Source organism: Saccopteryx leptura, chromosome 6 (assembly GCF_036850995.1).
Source record: "Saccopteryx leptura isolate mSacLep1 chromosome 6, mSacLep1_pri_phased_curated, whole genome shotgun sequence".
Lineage (NCBI taxonomy): Eukaryota > Metazoa > Chordata > Mammalia > Chiroptera > Emballonuridae > Saccopteryx > Saccopteryx leptura.
The window spans coordinates 27,318,961-27,342,027 of NC_089508.1; the positions used below are offsets into that span (position 1 = coordinate 27,318,961).

General features: G+C 39.9%; 1 protein-coding gene and 1 pseudogene across 1 annotated transcript in view; one reads left to right on the forward strand and one right to left on the reverse strand.

Annotated features, from left to right (window-relative positions):
* LIN52 (lin-52 DREAM MuvB core complex component) overlaps positions 1 to 23,067 on the reverse strand; it is a 123,331-nt gene that overhangs the window by 82,842 nt on the left and 17,422 nt on the right. The window contains exon 5 of the mRNA XM_066344233.1: positions 22,011 to 22,094. Within this exon, the coding sequence (XP_066200330.1) occupies positions 22,011 to 22,094 (84 nt within the window). The remainder of the gene's footprint in view (positions 1 to 22,010; positions 22,095 to 23,067) is intronic.
* On the forward strand, positions 13,564 to 13,928 carry LOC136377502 (spindle and kinetochore-associated protein 2 pseudogene; annotated as a pseudogene).

Below are 23,067 nucleotides of genomic sequence, written 5' to 3' on the forward strand. Positions count from 1 at the left end.
CAAGGGGCTGCTCAGTCTGCTGAAGGCCCGTGGTCAAGGCACATATGAGAAAGCAATCAATGAACAACTAAGGTGTTGCAACGCGCAATGAAAAGCTAATGATTGATGCTTCTCATCTCTCTCCGTTCCTATCTGTATGTCCCTGTCTATTCCTCTCTCTGACTCACTCTCTGTTTCTGTAAAAATAAATAAATAAATAAAATAAAAAAAAAAGAAAGAATATATGATCACATGCCTACTATGCTTAACATTTCTCATAGGCTGCCCATGATAATAACAGTTAGTAATCTTTAAACTTCTTAAGTGCTGACACTATGCCAAGGTTTTATAAATAATATTGTATCAAACCCGGGTCCCCCGACGCTCTACCGCTGAGCCAACCGGCCAGGGCAATAAATAAAATCTTTTAAAAAAAACTCCTCAGGCCCTGGCCGGTTGGCTCAGCGGTAGAGCGTCGGCCTGGCGCGCGGGGGACCCAGGTTTGATTCCCGGCCAGGGCACATAGGAGAAGCGCCCATTTGCTTCTCCACCCTCCCCCCTCCTTCCTCTCTGTCTCTCTCTTCCCCTCCCGCAGCCGAGGCTCCATTGGAGCGAAGATGGCCCGGGCGCTGGGGATGGCTCCTTGGCCTCTGCCCCAGGCGCTGGAGTGGCTCTGGTCTCGGCAGAGTGACGCCCCGGAGGGGCAGAGCATCGCCCCCTGGTGGGCAGAGCGTTGCCCCTGGTGGGCGTGCTGGGTGGATCCCGGTCGGGCGCATGCGGGAGTCTGTTTGACTGTCTCTCCCCGTTTCCAGCTTCAGAAAAATACAAAAAAAAAAAAAAAAAAAAAAAAATCCTCAAATGTCCACAGTGATACCAACAATTATACTCATCTCCCAGTGGATGTTTCAGATCCATGAAATAGGAATTTCAAATTACTGCTCAGATGTTTTACATTAGTTACAATGTATTCACTTCCAAGAAGAGTCTATGAACTGAAAAAGAAAAACTATGATACAGTAAGTTACTGAAAATTACATATAGGGCTATAGTGATTTCCTAAATATTCACAACAAAGATTCCCAAACAAGCTCTTTTACCTGGCTCTCCTTTCTAGTTGACTAGGGATTAGACACATTCATTTTCACAAGATGTAGCTCCAATTCCCATGAAGTTAATTTTGTTTTTTTTAAGCGAGAGGAGGGGAAATAGAGAGACCAACTCCTGCCTGTGCCCCAACAGGTATCCACCCAGCAACCCCCAGGGCCAATTTTTTCTATTAAATGTTTAAAACTGTTCCTCAAGCCTGACCTGTGGTGGAGCAACAGTGTTGCAGTAATATAATGATATAGTAATTAAATATATATAACTATAGAAAAATATGGAAAATATATAGAAATGATTAAGATATAATATTAAAAGCAATTAAGGAAATTAAAGTTATGCCATCTGGATAGGAATTAATATAGTGTGTACAGATATGATAAACAGACTGTCTTTCGCACAGGGCCCAGTTAGTGTATGTGTGAAGTTATATATAAATAAGAAGTGGCTTAATGTCATAACTCTATAGGTTAACATAAACAAGAGCTTCCCTAGGAACACCTTAAAAGCAACTTGATGTAACATTTAGTAAATTAACATAAAAAGGGCTCCCTGTAAGGAACTCCCAAAAAGGTGATTTGAGGTGAAAATCCTGTAGATTGACACCTGTTAGAATGCGTTGGCCAGAAAAGGTACTAAAGCTGAGGGGCCCCATGCTGCGGTAGCGCCCAGACTCCAACATTGACTTGGACTGTCTCCATGCTGCTCTGACCAAAGACAGCATGAGAGGGGCACACTGGAGCACGCCAACAGGAACCCCCTTAAGCTGTACCCAGGCACCCCGAAAGGATTTGTGAATAATAAACTGCCTGTGTGATTCTTACAACTAACTTGGGTGTCGGTTGTGTCTTTCCTCCAGTGGCAGTTGGTCTCGGCATTGATAAGGAGCATCCTCATAGCCACCTCAAGAGTAGTCTCCAAAGAGGTTGCCAGCCCAGCTGTTAAGCAGGAGTGTCCCACTGTGCGGGGAAGTTGAATCGGGGATACCTGATCAACCTAGAGCTTGGGTTCTACTGGGACAAATAGGTAAAGCGTTGATCTAGAATGCTGAGGTCACTGGGTGGTAACCATGGACTTGCCTGGCCAAGGAACATATGGGAGTTGATGCTTCCTGCTCCTTCCTCCCTCCCTTCTCTCTCCTCACTAAAAAAAAAAGAAAAAGAAAAGACAACAATTGTAGGGCCAGTGGCCCTCACTGTGACCATGCAGTTCTCACTGGATTTGGGCAGATGGTAAAGGAACAGTGAAGCCAGAAAATGGTGGGCCATTTCGTTTATTCAAGTCTCCTAACGGCGGATGAGCAAACAGGCAGGGAAGACTGTTTTCCTTTCCCACTCTGGGCTCTCCCAAACTCCCAGGCCCCTACATGCAAAACAGCACTGCCTGGTCAAACAAATCAGCCAGAAATCAGGGCGCCCAAGCCTCTCAGCAGCACCCCCCCCCCCCATTTCACGCACTCTCTAGCAAAACAGGCTGGGAGAGAAAACCCTTCTCCAGGAAACAATAGCCCCTTCCAAGCAGGAAGGCAATCTGCCACCATGAGGGCAAGCACCGGCAGCATTCCATAGGCTATACACACATGGCAGTGCCCCAATACAACTGAGCAAACTTAAAAACCATTTGTTTACCCAACAACAATCTAAAAGAAAACCAAAAAAAACCTGCTCCTCAGAAGAAACACATCTAGTAGACACAACTGTTTCTAAAAAATAATCTACTGTACAGGCTGGATTTTCCATTCCAGGTCAACCTGTAAGGTCTATAACATCACTTATCTAAGTCATTAGTAATCCAACTGAAATCAATGACTCTGGTATAATTCCCTGTGGTTTCCCTATCTCAGTCAAACAAGTTTTCTCTATTCTAATAATTCTCCAGTGCTTAGATCTGCTGTTTCCATTCCATATTACCAATTCACTATATACTCCTTATATCACTAGATATAATGGTTTTCATACACATACAAAAAGATCTGTCTTCTGTTTTTATAATTAGATGGTACAAAGTTTTCATTATTTATGTAAGAATAAAATCTTTCTTATTCGTTCCTTTCCAATTCTAAAATAATTATATGCATCAATTGGGCTGTTAGCTCATTATGCCAAGTTCTTTTATCATATAGTACCTAAGTTAGTCAACAAACAAATAAAGATGCTTTGGTTTGCCCTGGTCTGATTGCTCTGCTGCTTAGAGCATTGCCCTGATATGCAAAGGTTGTTGGTTCGATCCATGGTCAGGGCACATACAGGAAACAGATCTATGTTGTTTCCGTCTCTCTCTCTCTCAAATCAATCAATAAATTTTAACAAACAAAAAAATTAAGTTCTAAAAAAAACAGATGCGTTGGTTTTTCATAAAGAGTGATTTTCCAAGGATTTTCAAATGATAAATGGTAACATTTAAAATGAATCACTCTTGCCTGACCTGTGGTGGTGCAGTGGATAAAGCGTCAAACTGGAACGCTGAGGTCACTGGTTCAAAACCCTGGGCTTGCCTGGTCAGGGCACATATGGGAGTTGATGCTTCCTGCTCCTCCCTCCCCCTTTTTCTCTCTCTCTCTTCTCTCTCTCTCTCTCCTCTCTAAAAATTAATAAAAGTTTAGAAAAAATAAAAAATAAATAAATAAATAAAATGAATCACTCAACATGAAAAAATGTCCTAATTAAAATGTTGAGGCAAAGAAGCCCCAAACAAGAGCACATAATTTGTGATTCATTTACATAAATTTAAAAAATAAGCAAAATCCCTTTATAGTATTGTAAGCAACAATAGAGCTTGCCTTTGGGGAAAGGGAGGGTCCTAAAGGAGGCTTAGTATATTTTAAAAGTTCTTTTTTTTTTTTGAGAGAGAGAGAGAGAGAGAGACAGACAGGACGGGAGAGAGATAAGAAGCATCAACACAGTTGCAGCACCTTAGTTGTTCATTGATTGCTTTATCATATGTGCCTTGATGGCGTGGGGGGGGGGGGCTGCCAGCCAAGCCAGTGACCCCTTGCTCAAGCTAGCGACCAGGAGGTCATGTCTAAGATCCCACACTCAAGCTGGTGAGCCCATGCTCAAGCCGGTGATCTCGGAGTTTCAAACCTGGGTCTCAGCATTCCAGGCCGATACTCTATTCACTGTGCCACTACCTGGTCAGGTGGAAAAGTTTTATTTCTTGATCTGGTCTGGATCACAGTTTCATGGGAATATCAATTTTACAAAAATTCACTGAGGTGTACATTATAAATTGTGTACTTTTCTTTATGTACATTATACTTAAATTTTTTTTTTTTTTTTTTTTTTTTGTATTTTTCTGAAGCTGGAAATGGGGAGAGACAGACAGACTCCCGCATGCGCCCGACCGGGATCCACCCAGCACGCCCACCAGGGGCGATGCTCTGCCCACCAGGGGTCGATGCTCTGCCCCTCCGGGGCGTCGCTCTGCTGTGACCAGAGCCACTCTAGCGCCTGGGGCAGAGGCCAAGGAGCCATCCCCAGCGCCCGGGCCATCCTTGCTCCAATGGAGCCTTGGCTGCGGGAAGGGAAGAGAGAGACAGAGAGGAAGGAGGGGGGGGGTGGAGAAGCAAATGGGCGCTTCTCCTATGTGCCCTGGCCGGGAATTGAACCCGGGTCCCCTGCACGCCAGGCCAACGCTCTACCGCTGAGCCAACCGGCCAGGGCTATACTTAAATTTTTAAAGTTTATTTTATTCATTTTTTTATTTTATTCAGTGAGAGGAGGGAAGGCAGAGAGACAGACTCCCACATGTGCCCCAACTGGGAACCACCTGGAAAGCCCACTAGGGGGTGATCATTTTCCCATCTGGGCCGTTGCTCTGTTGCTCAGCAAATGAGCTCTTCTTAGTGCCTGAGGAGAGACCATGGAGCTATCCTCAGCACCGGGGGCCAACTCACTCCAATCAAGCCATGTCTGCAGGATGGAAAGAGAAAGAGAGAGAGAGAGAAGCAAGAGGAGGAAGGGTGGAGAAGCAGATGGGTGCTTCTCCTGTGTGCCCTGACCAGGAATCAAACCTGGGACATCCACACACCAGGCCAATGCTCTACCACTAAGCCAACTGGCCAGGGCCAAAAGTTTATTAAAGAACAAAAATAATGGAATAGTAGAATATTTTTATATCATCTAAAGTCTCATTTTAGCTCTTTCTTCTTTACATTCCATATTCAGAACTTCAGCCTGTCAGATTCAGCTCTGTTCTCAAAGGATTTCCTCACTATCATCCAGTAAATTTTTAAATGTGTTCTTCTGTAAAAGAGTTAATCAGATGTAATAGTTCTTCCTTTTAAAAATCATTCCTTTCTGGCCTGACCTGTGGTGGCACAGTGGATAAAGCGTCGACCTGGATATGCTGAGGTCGCCGGTTCAAAACCCTGGGCTTGCCTGGTCAAGGCACATATGGGAGTTGATGCTTCCTGCTCCCCCCCTTCTCTCTCTCTGTCTCTCTCTTCTCTCCCTCTCTCTCTCCTTTCTAAAATGAATAAATTAAAAAAAATCATTCCTTTCTTTCTATTATAGTTCTCAAATCTTTTAGTTATACCAAATATTAGTAATTTTTGCCAAGCTTTTACTTTAGATTTTAAGGTTAGAGATACTTCGCTTCTACATATCGAAAGTCATTATTTTTCTAGGTTCCAATAGCAAAGTGTTTGTCATCATCCATGCAATATCACCACCTCCCGGATCATCTTGCTAACACAAACTAGTGTAAAGAACTAAAAAAAAATAAGGAACTGACATTACATTTAAAACCACTTAGGAATTTTTGAAATCTCTAGAACATCAAAAACTAAATTAAGCCCTGGCCGGTTTGCTCAGTGGTAGAGCGTCGGCCTGGTATGCAGGAGTCCCGGGTTCAATTCCCGGCCAGGACACACAGGAGAAGCACCCATCTGCTTCTCCACCTCTCCCCCTCTCCTTCCTCTCTGTCTCTCTCTTCCCCTCCTGCAGCCATGGCTCCATTGGAGCAAAGTTGGACCGGGCACTGAGGATGGCTGTATGGCCTCTGCCTCAGGCACTAGAATGGCTCTGGTTGCAACAGAGCAATGCCCTAGATGGGCAGAGCATCACCCCCTGACTCCCTGGTGGGCATGCCGGGTAGATCCCGGTCAGGCGCATGTGGGAGTCTGTCTGACTGCCTCCCCGTTTCCAACTTCAGAAAAATACCAACAAACAAACAAACAAAAAACCTAAATTAATAAATAAACAAAAAAATCAGAAAATGCCAATTTATTTTCCTAGGAGCAGAAACAGTCATTCTTATACCCAAACCTTGCAAAGAAACTACTCCTATGCACACCTATTGCAATTATTTGGTTCTCCTCTTTGTTATAACAAACAAGCCATATTCTAAGCCAAAGAGGGAAAATTTATGAGGTCCATTTTACTTCTCAACCAAACAGTTGCAGTTTTATTTAAGACGGACAGATACGCTAAATGGTTCTTTGCTCCTACTGAGTAGTCAGTTGTCCAACCACAGGGAAGAATGGCTGAAAAAATCTTGGCCGTTTGCTGATAAAAAGATGTCTCTTTCACCCAGTAAACCATCTCTGGTCCCTGACCCAACAGCTTACCTATCCTTTTGTTCCCAAATTTCTACTTCTGGAAGAACATGCTAAGGATGGAAAATGAAGTGTCATTAACTTTCACCTTGCTATTTATCACTTGCTTAAAATGATCAATTGTTACTAACAGATCTAGGCATTTTTATTTAGAAACAGTCCATAAAAGAGTTCAAAATTTATCTACATAGGAAATTAGGAGGTAGAGTTTTCAAGTAACTAATTTTATTTTTAGGTATATAATTTTTCTTTACTTTTAGACAGTTTTTCCTACTCAACAGAAAGAATGTGTTCATTGTTGACAACTGGAAAATTCAGAAAGTTTTAAAGAAAAAAAAGAATCACTCAAGATAGCCATTGAAACATACTAGTATATTTCCTTCCAGTCATTTGTTTATGCCCATCCTCTTAAACCAAAACAAATTGATGATTTTGTAATTTTTTTCACTTGCAATTATCCTTTCATATAATGAGCATTCTTCTGTCATTAAATGCTCTTTAATACTTTAACATATTTAATGGCTACATTGTCTTCTACTGTATGCATGTACCACAATTCACTTGGTTATTCCTCTGATGTTGAATTTTAAATTGTCTTGCTATGTACATCTTCGTACCTATTATATATTTTGTAGAATTACGCAGAATGTTACTTTGAACCAAATCCCATCCAAATTAATTTATGCCTGCCTGCTTTCTCCTCTATCTTTGCCCCCTGCCCCCAAAGTTCAGAAGGGAATAAAACACTGCAGGCAGTTTATGGCAAAATCCTCTTTGTGTGTAAAGCCATATCAGAGGCAATGTTGGGTTTATGAAATAACTTAACTAATGGATAAAAGATATAAATGCTTATAGGCCTTAAAGGTAATTTGAGGCTTTGTGTATCCTAATTTGTTAACCAAGGGAGAAATGAGAACTAATGGCATGTTTTATTTCCCATTATCCTAATATATTTTTAAAAACAAAATACTTAAGGCTAAATTGACAATTTCTAATTATGAGAAATAACCTTGATCCCTTCAAACTGGGATTTCTAGATTTTATACTGTATTACTACCTAAATAGGATACCACGCTAATGACAATGAGGAGATAGTATGCAATACAGAAAACAAAAGTAAGTTTCATTTGACATTTGAGAAATACAAATTAAAACACTTAACGTTGTTTTTTAATCAGGTTCTCTGGCTTTATTTTTTAGGTTAAAATAATTTAAATTTGTATGTTCTTCAATTCCAGTCCTTGTCAATAGGCATGGTCAAGAAACATAAAAAATATTTTTCATTTTCACAAGTGCAGAAATTAACATTAAAATGAAATATTAATATTTTGCCTATCATGTTGGCAATGACTTTTAAAAGTTATAATACTTGGTGTTAGCAAGGATATAGGGTAGATAGTGCCTTTCTGGCAGACAATTTGGTAGTATATTTTATCCCCCATTAGAGATCCTACAAATATCCAACTAGATGTAAAATGCAGTCTTCACTCCGAGGAGGAGTTTACCCTGATGCGGATATAACCCAAATAGCGCCGTTAATTAATAGATGCATCCACATCAAATATTTTAGGCCAATTACTATTACTTCAAATTTAAACTTCCAACATTTTTTTCCAGTTAACAAAGATTTGATCGGCTACTATACACAAAGGCCATAACAATTTCCTAAATAGCTACAGGTAGGTAACTGAATGAAAAAGTACTATTATGTAAGGAAACTGTATCAAAGTAATTTATTCAATTTAGAGGCTTACTAATCTGCCAAGGAGTATAGGGACTCACAAATCCACTGCAGAAGTTATGGGTATTTTGTTCTCACAAATTCATTTTCCTGAGAAAAAAATAACTATCTAAAACATTACCTTGTTGCCAATGTGATATAACTAAACTTGACAAGAGTATTGCTTTAATTCTATTAATAACATTAACCTATACTAATGGCTCTAGCTTCTACTTATTTCTATGAAAATTAAGGTATCTACCTACATGTAAAAGAATTAGGTAATATTTTTCTTTAAACAAACCTCTCTCTTCCTTCTGACTTCCTTGTCATTAACCAGGCTCAAAAGATAAACTCTTAATTTCAGTTTACTCTCTCCCTAAGACTGACCCAGTTACCGACCTAGTCCTGAAAATGATACACCTGAAACATCTACTGTCAGTGCACTTCTTCCTATTCTCAGTGCCCCATTCATTTAAGCCCTCAATTCTTGCTGGAATCCCACAATAGCATCCAACCTCTTGTCTCTACCATTCCCTTCCATCCTATGCACTAATGCTTCTTAAAGGTCTGTGGCTTCTTCAGTGGTAGAATTTTTAATGACACAGAAAAATGCTTACAATAGAATTTATTTTAAAAATGTACAAGCTAGCCTGACTGGGATGCAGAGGACCCAGGTTCGAGACCCCGAGGTCGCCAGCTTGAGCGCGGGCTCATCTGGTTTGAGCAAAAGCTCACTGGCTTAGACCCAAGGTCGCTGGCTCAAGCAAGGGGTTACTTGGTCTGCTGAAGGACCGCGGTCAAGGCACATATGAGAAAGCAATCAATGAACAACTAAGGTGTTGCAACGTGCAATAAAAAACTAATGATTGATGCTTCTCATCTCTCCGTCCCTGTGTGTCTGTCCCTTTCTATCCCTCTCTCTGACTCTCTGTCTCTATAAAAAAAAATGTACAAGCTAAAACTATATACACAGACTTTAGTCGCATTTAATGCTAAAAAGCATGTCTGTGTATTTATGTGGGCACACAGAAATGTAAGTATATATCCATACATAAGGGGACAAGGTCAATGGTTATCTCTTAGTGGTAATGCTAGATTTTTACTTTTTTCTTCTTCTTCTTTTTCTTTTTTTTCTTACAGAGAGTCAGAGAGAGGGATAGAAAGGGACAGACACACAGGAACAGAGAGAGATGAGAAACATCAATCATCAGTTTTTCATTGAGACACCTTAGTTGTTCATTGATTGCTTTCTCATATGTGCCTTGACCGTGGGCCTTCAGCAGACTGAGTAACCCCTTGCTCGAGCCAGCGACCTTGGGTCCAAGCTGGTGAGCTTTGCTCAAACCAGATGAGCCTGCGTTCAAGCTGGCGACCTCAGGGCATCGAACCTGAGTCCTCCGCATCCCAGTCCGACGCTCTATCCACTGCGCCACTGCCTGGTCAGGCTTCTTCTTCTTTTAAAGCAGGCGTCCCCAAACTACGGCCCGCGGGCCACATGCGGCCCCCTGAGGCCATTTATCCACCCTGCCGCACTTCCAGAAGGGGCACCTCTTTCATTGGTGGTCAGTGAGAGGAGCACTGTATGTGGCGGCCCTCCAACGGTCTGAGGGACAGTGAATTGGCCCCCTGTGTAAAAAGTTTGGGGACCCCTGTAAAGCATGGTAAGGAGGACTTAATTTAGAGAAGAGCCATTACAATACATATAATGACCACTGTGGTGGAATGTTGCAGTAGGAGAAAGAGATTGGGCTCAACATTTTATTTTCATCTTTTTCTTTTTTTTAGCAGTGGGAGATGGGAAGAAAAGGGGATGAGAAGCATCAACTTGTAGTTACAGCACTTTAGTTATTCATTGATTGCTTCTAATATATGCCTGAACTGGCTCAAGCCAGAGACCTTGCGCTCAAGCCAGCAACCATGGGAACATCTTGATGATCCCACACTCAAGCCGGTGACCCTGCACTCAAGCCAGTGACCTTGGAGTTTTGAACCTGGAACCTCAGAATCCCAGGTCAACACTCTATAGTGCACCACCACGAGTCAGGCTTCTTTATCTTTACAATAAACAGATTTGTGGTAAACTCTGTTTTACTAAAGTGTCTCATAAACTATCTACAGTCAATATAGTATATAGTTAATGTTATAGTCTTTAAGACATTTGAAAGGCATTTCACATGTTCCTTCTTACCTGTGAGTCTAACTCCTCACCTACTAGAGTTCAATGCCCTTCCCAGTCTGGTACCTATCTCCCTCCTAGTGTTAGTGCTTAAACCCCCGAATATAAGCTGGGCTCCTTAAGGATCAGATTAGATCACTCACACTGTTACCTGAACACAGCAGTTCTTTCAAACTCCACCTTTTCCTCTTTTCATTCTACCTAGAATGATTCCCATTTCCACCCATCAAAAGCCTATGTTTTCGGCCTTGGCTGGTTAGCTCAGTCAGTTAAGAGTGTTGTCCCAAAACACCAAAGTTGTAGGTTTGATTCCTAGTCAGGGCACATATGGCAAGCAGTCAATGAATGCACAACTAAGTGAAACAACAAAATGAATGCTTCTCTCTCTCTCCCTCTCGTCCTCGCTTCCCTCTCTCCTTTCCTCTCTGTCTCTCTAAAAATCAATCAATTAAAAAAGGAAATATCCTATGTGTTCCTTAAGGTGTATTTCCAATGATCCAGAAATAGCAAATACTACCACACCCCTTTCCCTTGTCCATAGCAGACAACACTAATTGACTTCTGAATCCCAAATCCTTCTCAATTAAACAGACCTAGGCAATCCTTACTCATCAATCCATGTTGACAAAATGAAACTTATCTGCCATTCCTATAGCAATCTAATGTAATTGCCCTCTTCTCCCCTATCCCCAGTTCTTTGTACTCCTCTACCTTCTATTAGGAATCATTTACTTAATTGTTTTATCTCCCTTTCCTACTAGATTTTAATCTGCACAAGGGCAGTAATTATGTCTTATTCATTTTCATAGCCCTTACAGAGCTTTGCAGGAAATAGGCACTCAAATAATTGCTGATTTGAATGCTTCATTCTTTCACTATTATCTCATCACTCAAAATGGCTAAATATTTGAAAGCTCTATGTTGAAACAATTAAATCCTTCTTGAAGGACTTAGTTCAAGTTTATTTTATCAATTTTAGCTAACATTTCTGCTTTAATTTAATAAGACATTGTCTGATATCACAAAATAACCAGCAGAGTCAAAGAATAGAACAAGTTGAGATGAGACTACTGAACTCACTTGAGGGTCTTTTATTCAGATACAGAAGTTAAGGAATTAAACTACCACATTTTGAGAATTTTTATCTACCAATCTCTTTAATCAAAAGCAAAATGTTATTTCTGACAATAGAGAAATAAAAGGGCTCTGAGAATCAAAAATATATATTGCTTAAGAAAGTAATTGTTTGGAAAAAAAAAGATGGAGAAATGAAAAGAAAAACAAAAAGCTAAAAATCAAGCAAGGCATCAACAAAATTAGGCAAGTAGTCTGGTAAAGTCACAAGAATTTTTTACCTAAATCAGAAATGCAGTTCAAGAGATATGGGTAGAGGAAAAACTAGTACAGTAAGACTCGTGCTGCCATCTAGAGGTGAAAGGCTAGATGATTTTTCTTTTCAATCCGTCAAGTGCACTCAATTTAAGGTTTTTTTTGTTTTTGTTTTTTTGTAATTTTCTGAAGTTGGAAACAGGGAGGCAGTCAGACAGACTCCCACATGCACCCGACCAGGATCCACCCAGCATGCCCACCAGGGGGCGATGCTCTGCCCATCTGGGGCACCGCTCTGTTGCAACCAAAGCCATTCTAGCGCCTGAGGCAGAGGCCATGGAGCCATCCTCAGCGCTCAGGCCAACTTTGCTCCAGTGGAGCCTTGGCTGTGGGAGGGGAAGAGAGAGACAGAGAGGAAGGAGAGGGGGAGGGGTGGAGAAGCAGATGGGTGCCTCTCCTGTGTGCTCTGGCTGGGAATCGAACCCAGGAGTCCTGTACACCAGGCCGACGCTCTACCACTGAGCCAACCGGCCAGGGCTTCAATTTAAGTTTTAACTACAATATTAGACACAGAGGTAGGACTGAACAGATATTATAAAGTAAGCCAGACAAATAACTCTGATGTCAAACCACCATGAAGAATATTCAGGACATAAGAGTCCCAATTATTTTCTCCTTGCCCTCCTTCATAGATTAAAATAAAAAAATTAAAAGGCCTAAATATTCTTTAGAATTGTATCTAGATTTCTAAATATAAATGGCTACTCTTTCAAAATTCAAATACTTAGAGGGTGGAGAAGTCTACTATATCATGGGCTAGCTTGAAGCTGAAGTTTTACTTTGGTACCATGACCAAAGAAAGTTGGATCAAATAGTTTCTGGTGTAAACAACTTCATCAATGTAGATAGATTACTGTGATGAAGTATTGAGTTTAAATGGGAAAGTTTCAATCTGTTTACAATAAAATGTTTCTTTTAAAAAACTATGGTGAGCAAATTTAGCCAAGTAACAGTTCTAATGAAACTGCTAAATGAAACATATAGGATTAGACTATAAATTAGCAGAAGCACCTCCTTATATCAAAATAAGCTAAATTTCATAAAGCTTCTTCAGTACAATTTTATTTACTTAATAACTTCTTAGCTAATCTTTTTTCTTTATAGTACCAAATTTATTTCAAACCAATCCAAGTAAATGAGTATAAATTAAATTGAGATTTTTACTTATTTTCCAGTATATGGTAAAGTGTAATTAAGAAAAAATATATCAAATTCAATACCTCTTTATGATGAATACTCAACAAAGATAAATTCTTTAACCTGACAAAAGGCATCTACAATACCCACAAGTAATATTATATTTAATGCTTTCTCCCTAAAATTAGGAAGTAGAACAAGGACGTCCACTCTCGTCACTTCTATTCAACACTGTACTGGACTTACTAGCCAGGGCAATTAAGCAGGAAAATAAAATAGATTCAGATTGGAAATGAAGTAAAACTACCTCTCTATGTGCAGAAGACCTAATTCAGTATACGTGTTGAAAATCTTATGTAATCTATTAAAACACAATTTGAATTAATAAATGAGTTAAGTTGCAGGACATAACATGCATATACAAAAATAATTGTATTTCTCTACAGTAGCAATGAGAAAACTGAAAATCAAATTAAGAAAACAATTTCAGAACTATTCAACATGGAGGAGGATGTTGATAACCTGAAATTGCTGTTCCAGAAAGGTGACTCTGATCTGGATTACATTCTATACAGGCTGGAATATGAAATCAAAACTAATCATCCGATTCAACAGGCAAGAAAAATCCAGTTACACTCTTGCCAGAATTGTCAGCAATAAATTCTTGATATCAAACTTTCCATTCATGCTTTAAGCCAATGGCTGATGAGCAGAAAGTGACTAAGAGCTGCATTTGTGCTACTTTCAACAAGACCATGACCATGATACAAGAACTACAAAAGCAAACAGACCTGGAGCTGTTACCACTGACCGAAGAATAGAAAACTGGGGTACAGCAATTAAAATCTCACATGTCAGACTTATGAAGAAATGGACTCGCAAAAGGAAACTCTAACAGAGAAGAGATCAATTCCAGAGAGATTTATTTAATAGGAAAATGTCTTGTTAGCACTTGGTAACTAGAGGGTAGCAGTGATTTTCAACCTTTTTTTTTCATGGCACAAACACACACTAATTACTAAGGTCAGTGCCCTTGACTAAATACAACCATTTTCGTCTCATGGCACAAATAAATTAGTTACTAAAGAAGAAGAGGTCAAGGCCCCTTTTTCTTTAGTAATTAGTTTATGAGTGTGTGAGAAACAAAGGTTGAAAGGGTATGATGAAGGAGAATATTTGGCCTGGGTGACTAGATAGTTATGCCTTTCACAAGAGAGGGGAATATGAAAAGGACAGACTGAATACATTTCACTCAGAAGGATGCAATGGGAACAAAGTGATTTAAACAATATAAGCACAGACACTTAGTTCAGCAATTTCAGGCAAAAAAGTCTTAACACTATTTTGCATCTATGTTTGTATAATCACGATAATACAGATGTCTTGGCCTATTGTAAAACAATGTTTATGTACTATCAGTCAGTCAAATGTGAATGAGTATGCTTTGGAAATTAAAAGATAGCAAAAATGTTTGTATTACATAATACATTACATCAATATATATATATTTATACTTTCCTGTTTTTTTAAATTTCAATTGTAGATGTTGTTACATTATTGGTGAGACTGCTCTGTGACCTATAGTCTCCCATAAAACCTAACTTTTGAAATAAAAAAAGAAAATTTCATTTATAACACATCAAAAAAACTTATGAATAAATTTTAATAACTAAAAGTATAAAATTTATACTTTGACAACTACAAAATATTGTTGAAAGAAATTAAAGAAGCTATAAGGAAAGAGAAAGATATACTACATTCAAGAATTACTTTAATATTATTGAGATGGCAATACTTCTCAAACTGATTTAGAGGTTAAGTTAATTGAAATCCCTATCAAAATCCCAGCTGACTTCTTTAAAATAATTGACAAGTTAAAATTCCTGTGGAAATTCAAGGGTTCCAGAGAGCCAAAACAATCTCAAAAAAGAACAAAGCTGGAAAACTCACACATCCCAATTTCAAAACTTACTACAAAACTATAGAAATCAAGATGGTGAGGTACTGACATAGAATAGAAATATGGACCAGTGGGACAGAATTAAAAGTCCAGAAATAAACCCTCACATTTATGATTTATTGATTTTTTTTTACAAGAATGCCACAATAGCCTGACCAGTGGTGGCACAGTTGATAAGCATAGTCCTGGGATGCTGAGGTGACAGGTTCAAAACCCTGAGGTCATTGGCTTGAGCATGGGGTTGCTAGCCTGAGCATAGGATCATTGACATGATCTCATGGTTGCTGGCTTGAAGCCCAGGGTTCAATTCAGTAGAAAGAGAACAGTCTTTTCAAAATATGGTGCTGGAACAACTGGATATCCATGAGCAAAAGAATAAATCTGGCCTGACCAGGCAGTGGCACAGTGGAGAGAGTGTTGGCCTGGTATGCTGAGGACCCAGGTCTGAAACCCTGGGGTTGCCAGCTTGAGTACAGGGTCACTGGCTTGAGTGCGGGGTTGACGGCTTGAGTGTGGGGTTGCCAACTTAAGCATGGGATCATTGGGAAATGAAGAACTACTAATGACTTATGAGCAAAGAACAAACAGAAGAGATGATACTTTAGAAAAATTAATCTGATAGTGGCAAACATGCGGACTGGGATAAGGTAGCGAGAGGCACAGAGACCAGTTAAAAGGTGACTATAATAGTTCCAGCACAACAGGAAGGACACTGAACTCGTAGAAGTAACACAAATGCAATTCTTTACACGATAAGGCAGTTTACAATTTTTTGTATTTCTGTATATTTCATGGAAATTTCATATAAATTAACTGCTCAAATCAAGCCAAGAGGCCCCAATCATGAGAAGCTGTAAATTCCTATACAAATTATTACTGTATCTCTAAATCTGCACACCAAAAAGGTTATCTGAGACATAATGACGTACCAAATCAGAGAGCAGGGTTTATCTTTCAAAAGCACAATCTAGTTACTATCAGCCTTAGAGGTTCACATTATTTCTATACTAACATTTAACAATGCTCTAGGGAAGAGACAAATAATCATGTTTTGAGGACAAATATTTTTTGCATTTTTTTTCTTTCCATCATCTTTATCAGTGCAGATATTTGCATGAAAACAGGATCACCAGTCCTTGGGGATTCATCAGTTTCTATTGCTTATTTTTCATCCATGTCATTCTCTCAATTAATACAGGAAAGAGGATTGAGACATCGAAATACCAGATTAGGATATCATGTAAATGTCAACCCCTAGAGTAAATGAATATCTATAAGGACAAAATAAAAGATCTTGTTTTTATGCAAATACACTATACACCAAAAAACAAAGAGAGGCTGTATCTAAGAAGTCTGATACATAGCAATGTAATTCCAATTGTAAATTAAAAATCTATTTCTATGTCAGCTAATTCCTTATGATGAAAAAAAATGACAATCAGTTGCAAAGCATTGCTACAGAAGTTTAAATAAGGCTGAATTTTGAACTAGAAAATAATTTTTTAAAATCTCAGCTGCACTCATGGAACTTATCTGGCAGAAATGAGCGTCTCTGTAACAGAATTTTGGTTCAGTGCTTAAGATGACGAATTAGGTAACTTCAAATCCTGCCACCTTCAAAGCCTTAAATTTTAGAAATACACTTAACAGTAATAATAGTTTTACTGTAGATTAAAAGTAAAACTAAACCAAACCATACCAAGTTTCTGATTCAGTGGAAAACCATTAAAATATATAATTTTTATTAATGTTTAGGGAACTCACTCATTCTAAAAACTGATTAAGAGATATTCAGTAAAAACAGCTTTAAGGTAATAATATATAGTTTATAAGATAAAGACTATCACAAAAAAATTCTAGCTAATAACAAGAATGGCAGAATTAGAATATTACCATTTTGCAACCTATAATAAAATAGTGGAGCTAGGCAGTTATCAAAGGCTGCTAAACCTCTGGATATAAGGCTGATGGGGAATTTTACAATAAGTAATAGATCAGACTAACAATACCTTTATCAAATCATCTTAACATCACAAAAGAGACAAACTGATATAATAAACCTTCCAATGAATGTATACAACTCTGTTCATGAAATATTCTTGCCAAAATAAAAATCAAGCCTGTATCTATCTATGCAAGCTTCTAGATCTAACTACCAGGCATATGACCATACTGAGCACTGCCACAGGCATGTAAACAACAAAACTGAGAATATGGAAAACTGAACAGAACAACCAACTAGGTTTAATAAATGGCGAGGGAAAATAAAAGGGAGGTAGAACTATGACAGATTAAAAGAGACAAGAGACATGTCAACCAAATATGGTATATAAACCTTATTTAGATGCTGCTTCAAACAAACTAGCTGTATAAAGACAATCATGAGTTAACCAGGGAAACCTGAATCCTCATTGGCTATTTGATGATATTGTTTGTTAAAATTTTTTAGGTATAATAACAGAATTGTTGTCATATATATATATTGGGGGGGGGGGGGATTTTTCCGAAATGAGAAAGGGGGCAGACAGCATGTGCTCAACCGGGATCCACCCGGCATGCCCACCACCGGGTGATGCTCCATCCCTCTGGGCCAGGCGTCCCCTAAACTAGGCCAGCCAGCGGACCGCAATGCGGCCCCCTGAGGCCATTTATCCAGCCCCCACTGCACTTCTGGAAGGGGCACCTCTTTCATTGGTGGTCAGTGAGAGGACCACTGTATTTGGCAGCCCTCCAATGGTCTGAGGGACAGTGAACTGGCCCCCTGTGTAAAAAGTTTGGAGACTCCTGCTCTGGGCCATAGTTCTGCTGCAACCAGAGCCATTCTAGCACTTGAGGCCGAGGCCATGGAGCCATCCTTAGCGCCGGGGCCAACTTTGCTCCAGTGGAGTCTTGGCTGCAGGAGAGGAAGAGAGAGATAGAGAGAAGGGCGAGGGGGAAAAGAGGAGAAGCAGATGGGGGCTTCTCCTGTGTGCCCTGGTCAGAAATCAAACCTGGGACTTCCACACGCTGGTCTGACGCTCTACCGCTGAGCCAACCAGGGCCCAGTTTTATTTTTTTTTTTAAAAGAAAGGTGAGCCCTTGTTTTTTGGAATCACATATGAAGTTATTTGACAGTGAGGTAACACAATACCTGAGATTTGCTTTAAAATAATCATGGGGCCCTGGCCGGTTAACTCTGTGGTAGAGCATCGGCCTGGCGTGCAGGGTTCGATTCCCGGCCAGGGCACACAGAAGAAGCGTCCATCTGCTTCTCCACCCTTCCCCCTCTCCTTCCTCTCTGTCTCTCTCTTCCCCTCCCGCAGCCAAGGCTCCATTGGAGCAAAGTTGGCCCGGGCGCTGAGGATGGCTCTGTGGCCTCTGCCTCAGGCGCTAGAATGGCTCTGGTTGCAACAGAGCATCGTCCCCTGGTGGGCATGCCGGGTGGATCCCGGTCAGGCGCATGCGGGAATCTGTCTGACTGCCTCCCCGTTTCTAACTTCAGAAAAATACAAAAAGTAAATAAATAAATAAATAAATAAATAAAATAATCATGGGAGTATAAGTAAAAGAGGTTGGCCACGTTGACTATTGAAACTGGGTTGTGAGTACATGAGGTCATTATTTTAGTCTCTCTACCTTGGTATATGCTTAAAATTTTTCCATGATAAAAAGTAGTAAAATAAAATTCACTTTATTATCTTTCTCAGCAGGAAAGCAAAAAAAACTTTTCAGTGAAAATACAGCAATTTTAACTATAACTAACTAGAGATAACACTGTTGATCAATACATTTGGTAATACAGCATCTTCTTGATACACTGAGCATAAAATATATTTCATAAAAAAATTGAGGTTCTGGCAGGCTGGCTTGGTGGTAGAGCATCGGCCTGGTATGTGGATGTCCAGGGTTAGATTCCTGGTAAGGGCACAAAGGAAAAGTGACCATCTGCTTCTCCACCCCTTCCCCCACTCTCTTCCCCTCCCACAGTCATGGCTCGATTGGTTTGAGAGCATCAGCCCAGGGGATGAGGATGGCTCCCTGGAGCCTCTACCTGAGGCTCTAAAAATAGCTAGGTTGCAAGCAGGGTCCCAGATGGGCAAAGCATCAGCCCAAGACTGGGGTTACCAGGTGGATCCTGGTAGGGGTGCATGCGGGAGTCTGTCTATCTCCCCTCCTCTCACTTGGAAAAAAAGAAAAAAAAATGGACACAGAGCATAACCTGTGGTGGCACAGTGGACAGCAGGCATCGACCTAGAATGCTGAGGTTCCTGGTTCAAAACTCCAGGCATGCCAGTCAAGGCACATACGAGAAGCAGAAGCAACTATATACCAGGAGTTGATGCTTCCTGCTCCTCCCCCTACTTCTCTCTCTAAAATCAATAATTAAAATCTTAAAAAGAAATTGACAGAGATAAAGGATTGATCATTATGATCACTACAGCATTTATTACCCAGAGCTAGAAACAATCAATTTCTACACTATACAAGCCTTGCATTCATGAATTTAATAATCACAGATTTGTCCTTTCATTATAAACCCTGGAGGTCTGTGACATACCCAGTAATTAGTAATTTTACTGAGACATAAACTTTAATCACAAGAAATAAACAACCAGTACACAGAGGAGAATTAGGTCACAATGAGTGAAACTAGCAGACTGCCTAGCAACCATATTCAAAGCAGCATGTTCTCTGCTCCTTGATTCATGAAGTGATTCAAAAAACTTTTCTTGGTAAAAGAAAGCCAATTTTTAATCACAATAATGGAAATTTTAAAAAAGATAAAGAGGGCTAAGGAAGTGATGACTATTGGTCAAAAATCATAAGCTTTAAATTAAAATTTAAAATTAAATGTTGGATTTGGTAGTAACTTAAATCAATGATGTTTTATAAACAAGAAAAATAATTTATAAAATTTTTTAGGATTGCTCTAATCCATTCTGTAATCAGTACAAAACTTGCATTTTTGAAGAAAGTTATAAGCGATAGTAGCCTCTCCATATTGTGGATTTATAAAGGTACCTACTGAGAACAAAGTTCTAACCACTGTATTTATGTTGAGTACCTCTTTCAATTACCAAGTGAAAATTTCCTACAATTCCTCTTCTAGTTTTATTGTGGATACAATATGGGAAGAGATACACTTTATAAAGAAATAATTTTAAACTAAAAGAATAAAGAAGAGACAGGACTAAGTGAAATCTTCTAACATTACTCATGGTAGCAGATTATATTTATATATCCCTTTTTTCTCGGAGGAACCAATTGTCCACTCCCATCCTATGTTATCTGAGTTGGGCTAAGCCTGTCAATCTGCATCTGCAGCTGGGACCCAGGCCTGATCTATTAGAGCAGGGGTAGTCAACCTTTTTATACCTACCGCCCACTTTTGTATCTCTGTTAGTAGTAAAATTTTCTAACCGCCCACCAGTTCCACAGTAATGGTCATTTATAAAGTAGGGAGGCCCTGGCCGGTTGGCTCAGCGGTAGAGTGTCGGCCTAGCGTGCGGAGGACCCGGGTTCGATTCCCGGCCAGGGCACACAGGAGAAGCGCCCATTTGCTTCTCCACCCCTCCGCCGCGCTTTCCCTCTCTGTCTCTCTCTTCCCCTCCCGCAGCCAAGGCTCCATTGGAGCAAAGATGGCCCAGGCGCTGGGGATGGCTCTGTGGCCTCTGCCCCAGGCGCTAGAGTGGCTCTGGTCGCAACATGGCGACGCCCAGGATGGGCAGAGCATCGCCCCCTGGTGGGCAGAGCGTCGCCCCTGGTGGGCGTGCCGGGTGGATCCCGGTCGGGCGCATGCGGGAGTCTGTCTGACTGTCTCTCCCTGTTTCTAGCTTCAGAAAAATGAAAAAAAAATAAATAAATAAATAAAAAAATATAAAGTAGGGAAGTAACTTTACTTTATAAAATTTTTATAAAGCAGAGTTACAGCAAGTTAAAAGCATATAATAATTACTTACCAAGTACTTTTTGAATTTTCGCTAAGTTTGGCAGAATAAATCTTTATAAAACAACTTACTATAGTTAAATCTATCCTTTTATTTATACTTTGGTTGCTCTGCTACTGCCCACCATGAAAGCTGGAACGCCCACTAGTGGGCGGTAGGGACCAGGTTGACTACCACTGTATTAGAGTGCTCCATGTCACCTGGCTGAAATGACTAAGTTCCAGGATAGATGTGTGAGCCAAGATGAAACAGTCAAGAGTCCTTCCCAGGACCTTTCTTTTGGAATGTTCAAAAAGATGTTCTTTCTTTGGCGATCACAAAATTTAAAGACAAATAAATTAGAGCTCCTTTTGGCCACCTTCCCCAGTCCTGGAACAGAAAATGCTGTCTGCAGCAGCAAAGAATAAAACTAATAATGCATGAGTGGAACAAAGCCTTGAGATGCAAAGCAAAAGCAAATTCCAGTGACATCATTAAGAGTCATGAACCTAGATACCCTCAAAGCTATTTCTACTCCTGGAATTTTGATTTATGTGAACTAATAAAGTTCCTCTTTTGCTTAAGCTAGTTTGATTAAACAGTCCATCACTTAAAACTGAAAGGGTTTCATAAGAAATGATGACATCAGCCTGACCTGTGGTGGCACAGTGGATAAAGCATCGACCTGGAAATGCTGAGGTCACCAGTTCGAAACCCTGGGCTTGCCTGGTCAAGGCACATATGGGAGATGATGCTTCCAGCTCCTCCCCCTTTCTCTCTTTCTGTCTCTCCTCTCTCTCTCTGTCTCTCCTTCTCCTCTCTAAAATGAATAAATAAATAAGATAAAAAATAAAAAAACCTGAAAGGGTTTCCAATATACTTTTATTGTATATAGGAAAATAACTGTTACTTTGTAACAATAATCATTCTAGTACACTCTATCATAAAAGGCACATTTTAGATTACAATGACTTTTTACCATCCTAAAACGTAATCAAGTTAGTTACCTTCTGTATTACAGCTAGAACTTATCATGAAATACACAACAGGCAACTCTGAATCAATGTGATCTGGGTACTCACACTCATCCAGCCCCAGCTGATAGGCCAGGTTCTGTAGGCCTCGTACCTTCTCCATCAAATTAGCTGTAGTGAGACTCCCCAATTCTGAAACAGAATCATTTATTTCAATACCATTTCTTTCCACTGCTCTTTAGTAACAATCCACTTGAGACTTGTTTGGAGGTTCTAGCAGGGGAGCGCAGCTACTCATATACCCTTGACCGAAGAACAGTCTTCTCATCTATCTGAGAAGGTCGTCCTCTTCTACTGGGTACGCAGCTTCGGGAGGGACACACATGGAGCGGTGAGGGAGGAAGGGGACCCCCGCCTAGCCAGCCAGATCAGCCAAATCTACCCTGGCGATCAATGGGGTGACAGATGTCACAGCCAGATCGCCCTCACATCCAACAACCCACTTGAGTTGGGAATCCTGAGTATAAAAGTTTTCAAGCTTAATTTTTATCAAATAAGTAGAAAATAAATCCATTTCTTTTCTCACCCAAACTCCCCCCTCCACACACACCATTGAATTTTTCCCACTACTGCCTCAGATGAGCTACTCACTATGAGAAGAATTTGCATAAATATGACAGCAAATGATATATTTTATCCTAAGGATCCTTTTATTACATTCATTTTGCCTATCATACAAGATGAATACACCATTAAAATATGAAACCTTGTGATCTGATATGGCACTAAGAAAGCCTACAGACATCTCTGTCTTGCAAAATAAACAGTGCCTCCACTGTCTTTTAGTAAGTCCTCATTATTTCAATTAACAATAAAATAGTGACAAAACATGTACTGTCCCCATTAACCTATGTTTAGAAAACAAAAAATTAAATATTAATCCAAACTTTCTCTTCATATACCTATAAAAATGTTTTGTTTATCAGATAAAAAGACAGTATACATAAAACAAAAATTTACTTTCCCATTTTTTTATTTAAGTAGCATAGAACAAAATTTCTTTTAGGTTTAAGACACAGGTCAATTTATATGGAACATAATGTTATGATCCCTTATAAAAAATGTGAAGTTTTGCCTGGCCTGTGGTGGCACAGTAGTTAGATTA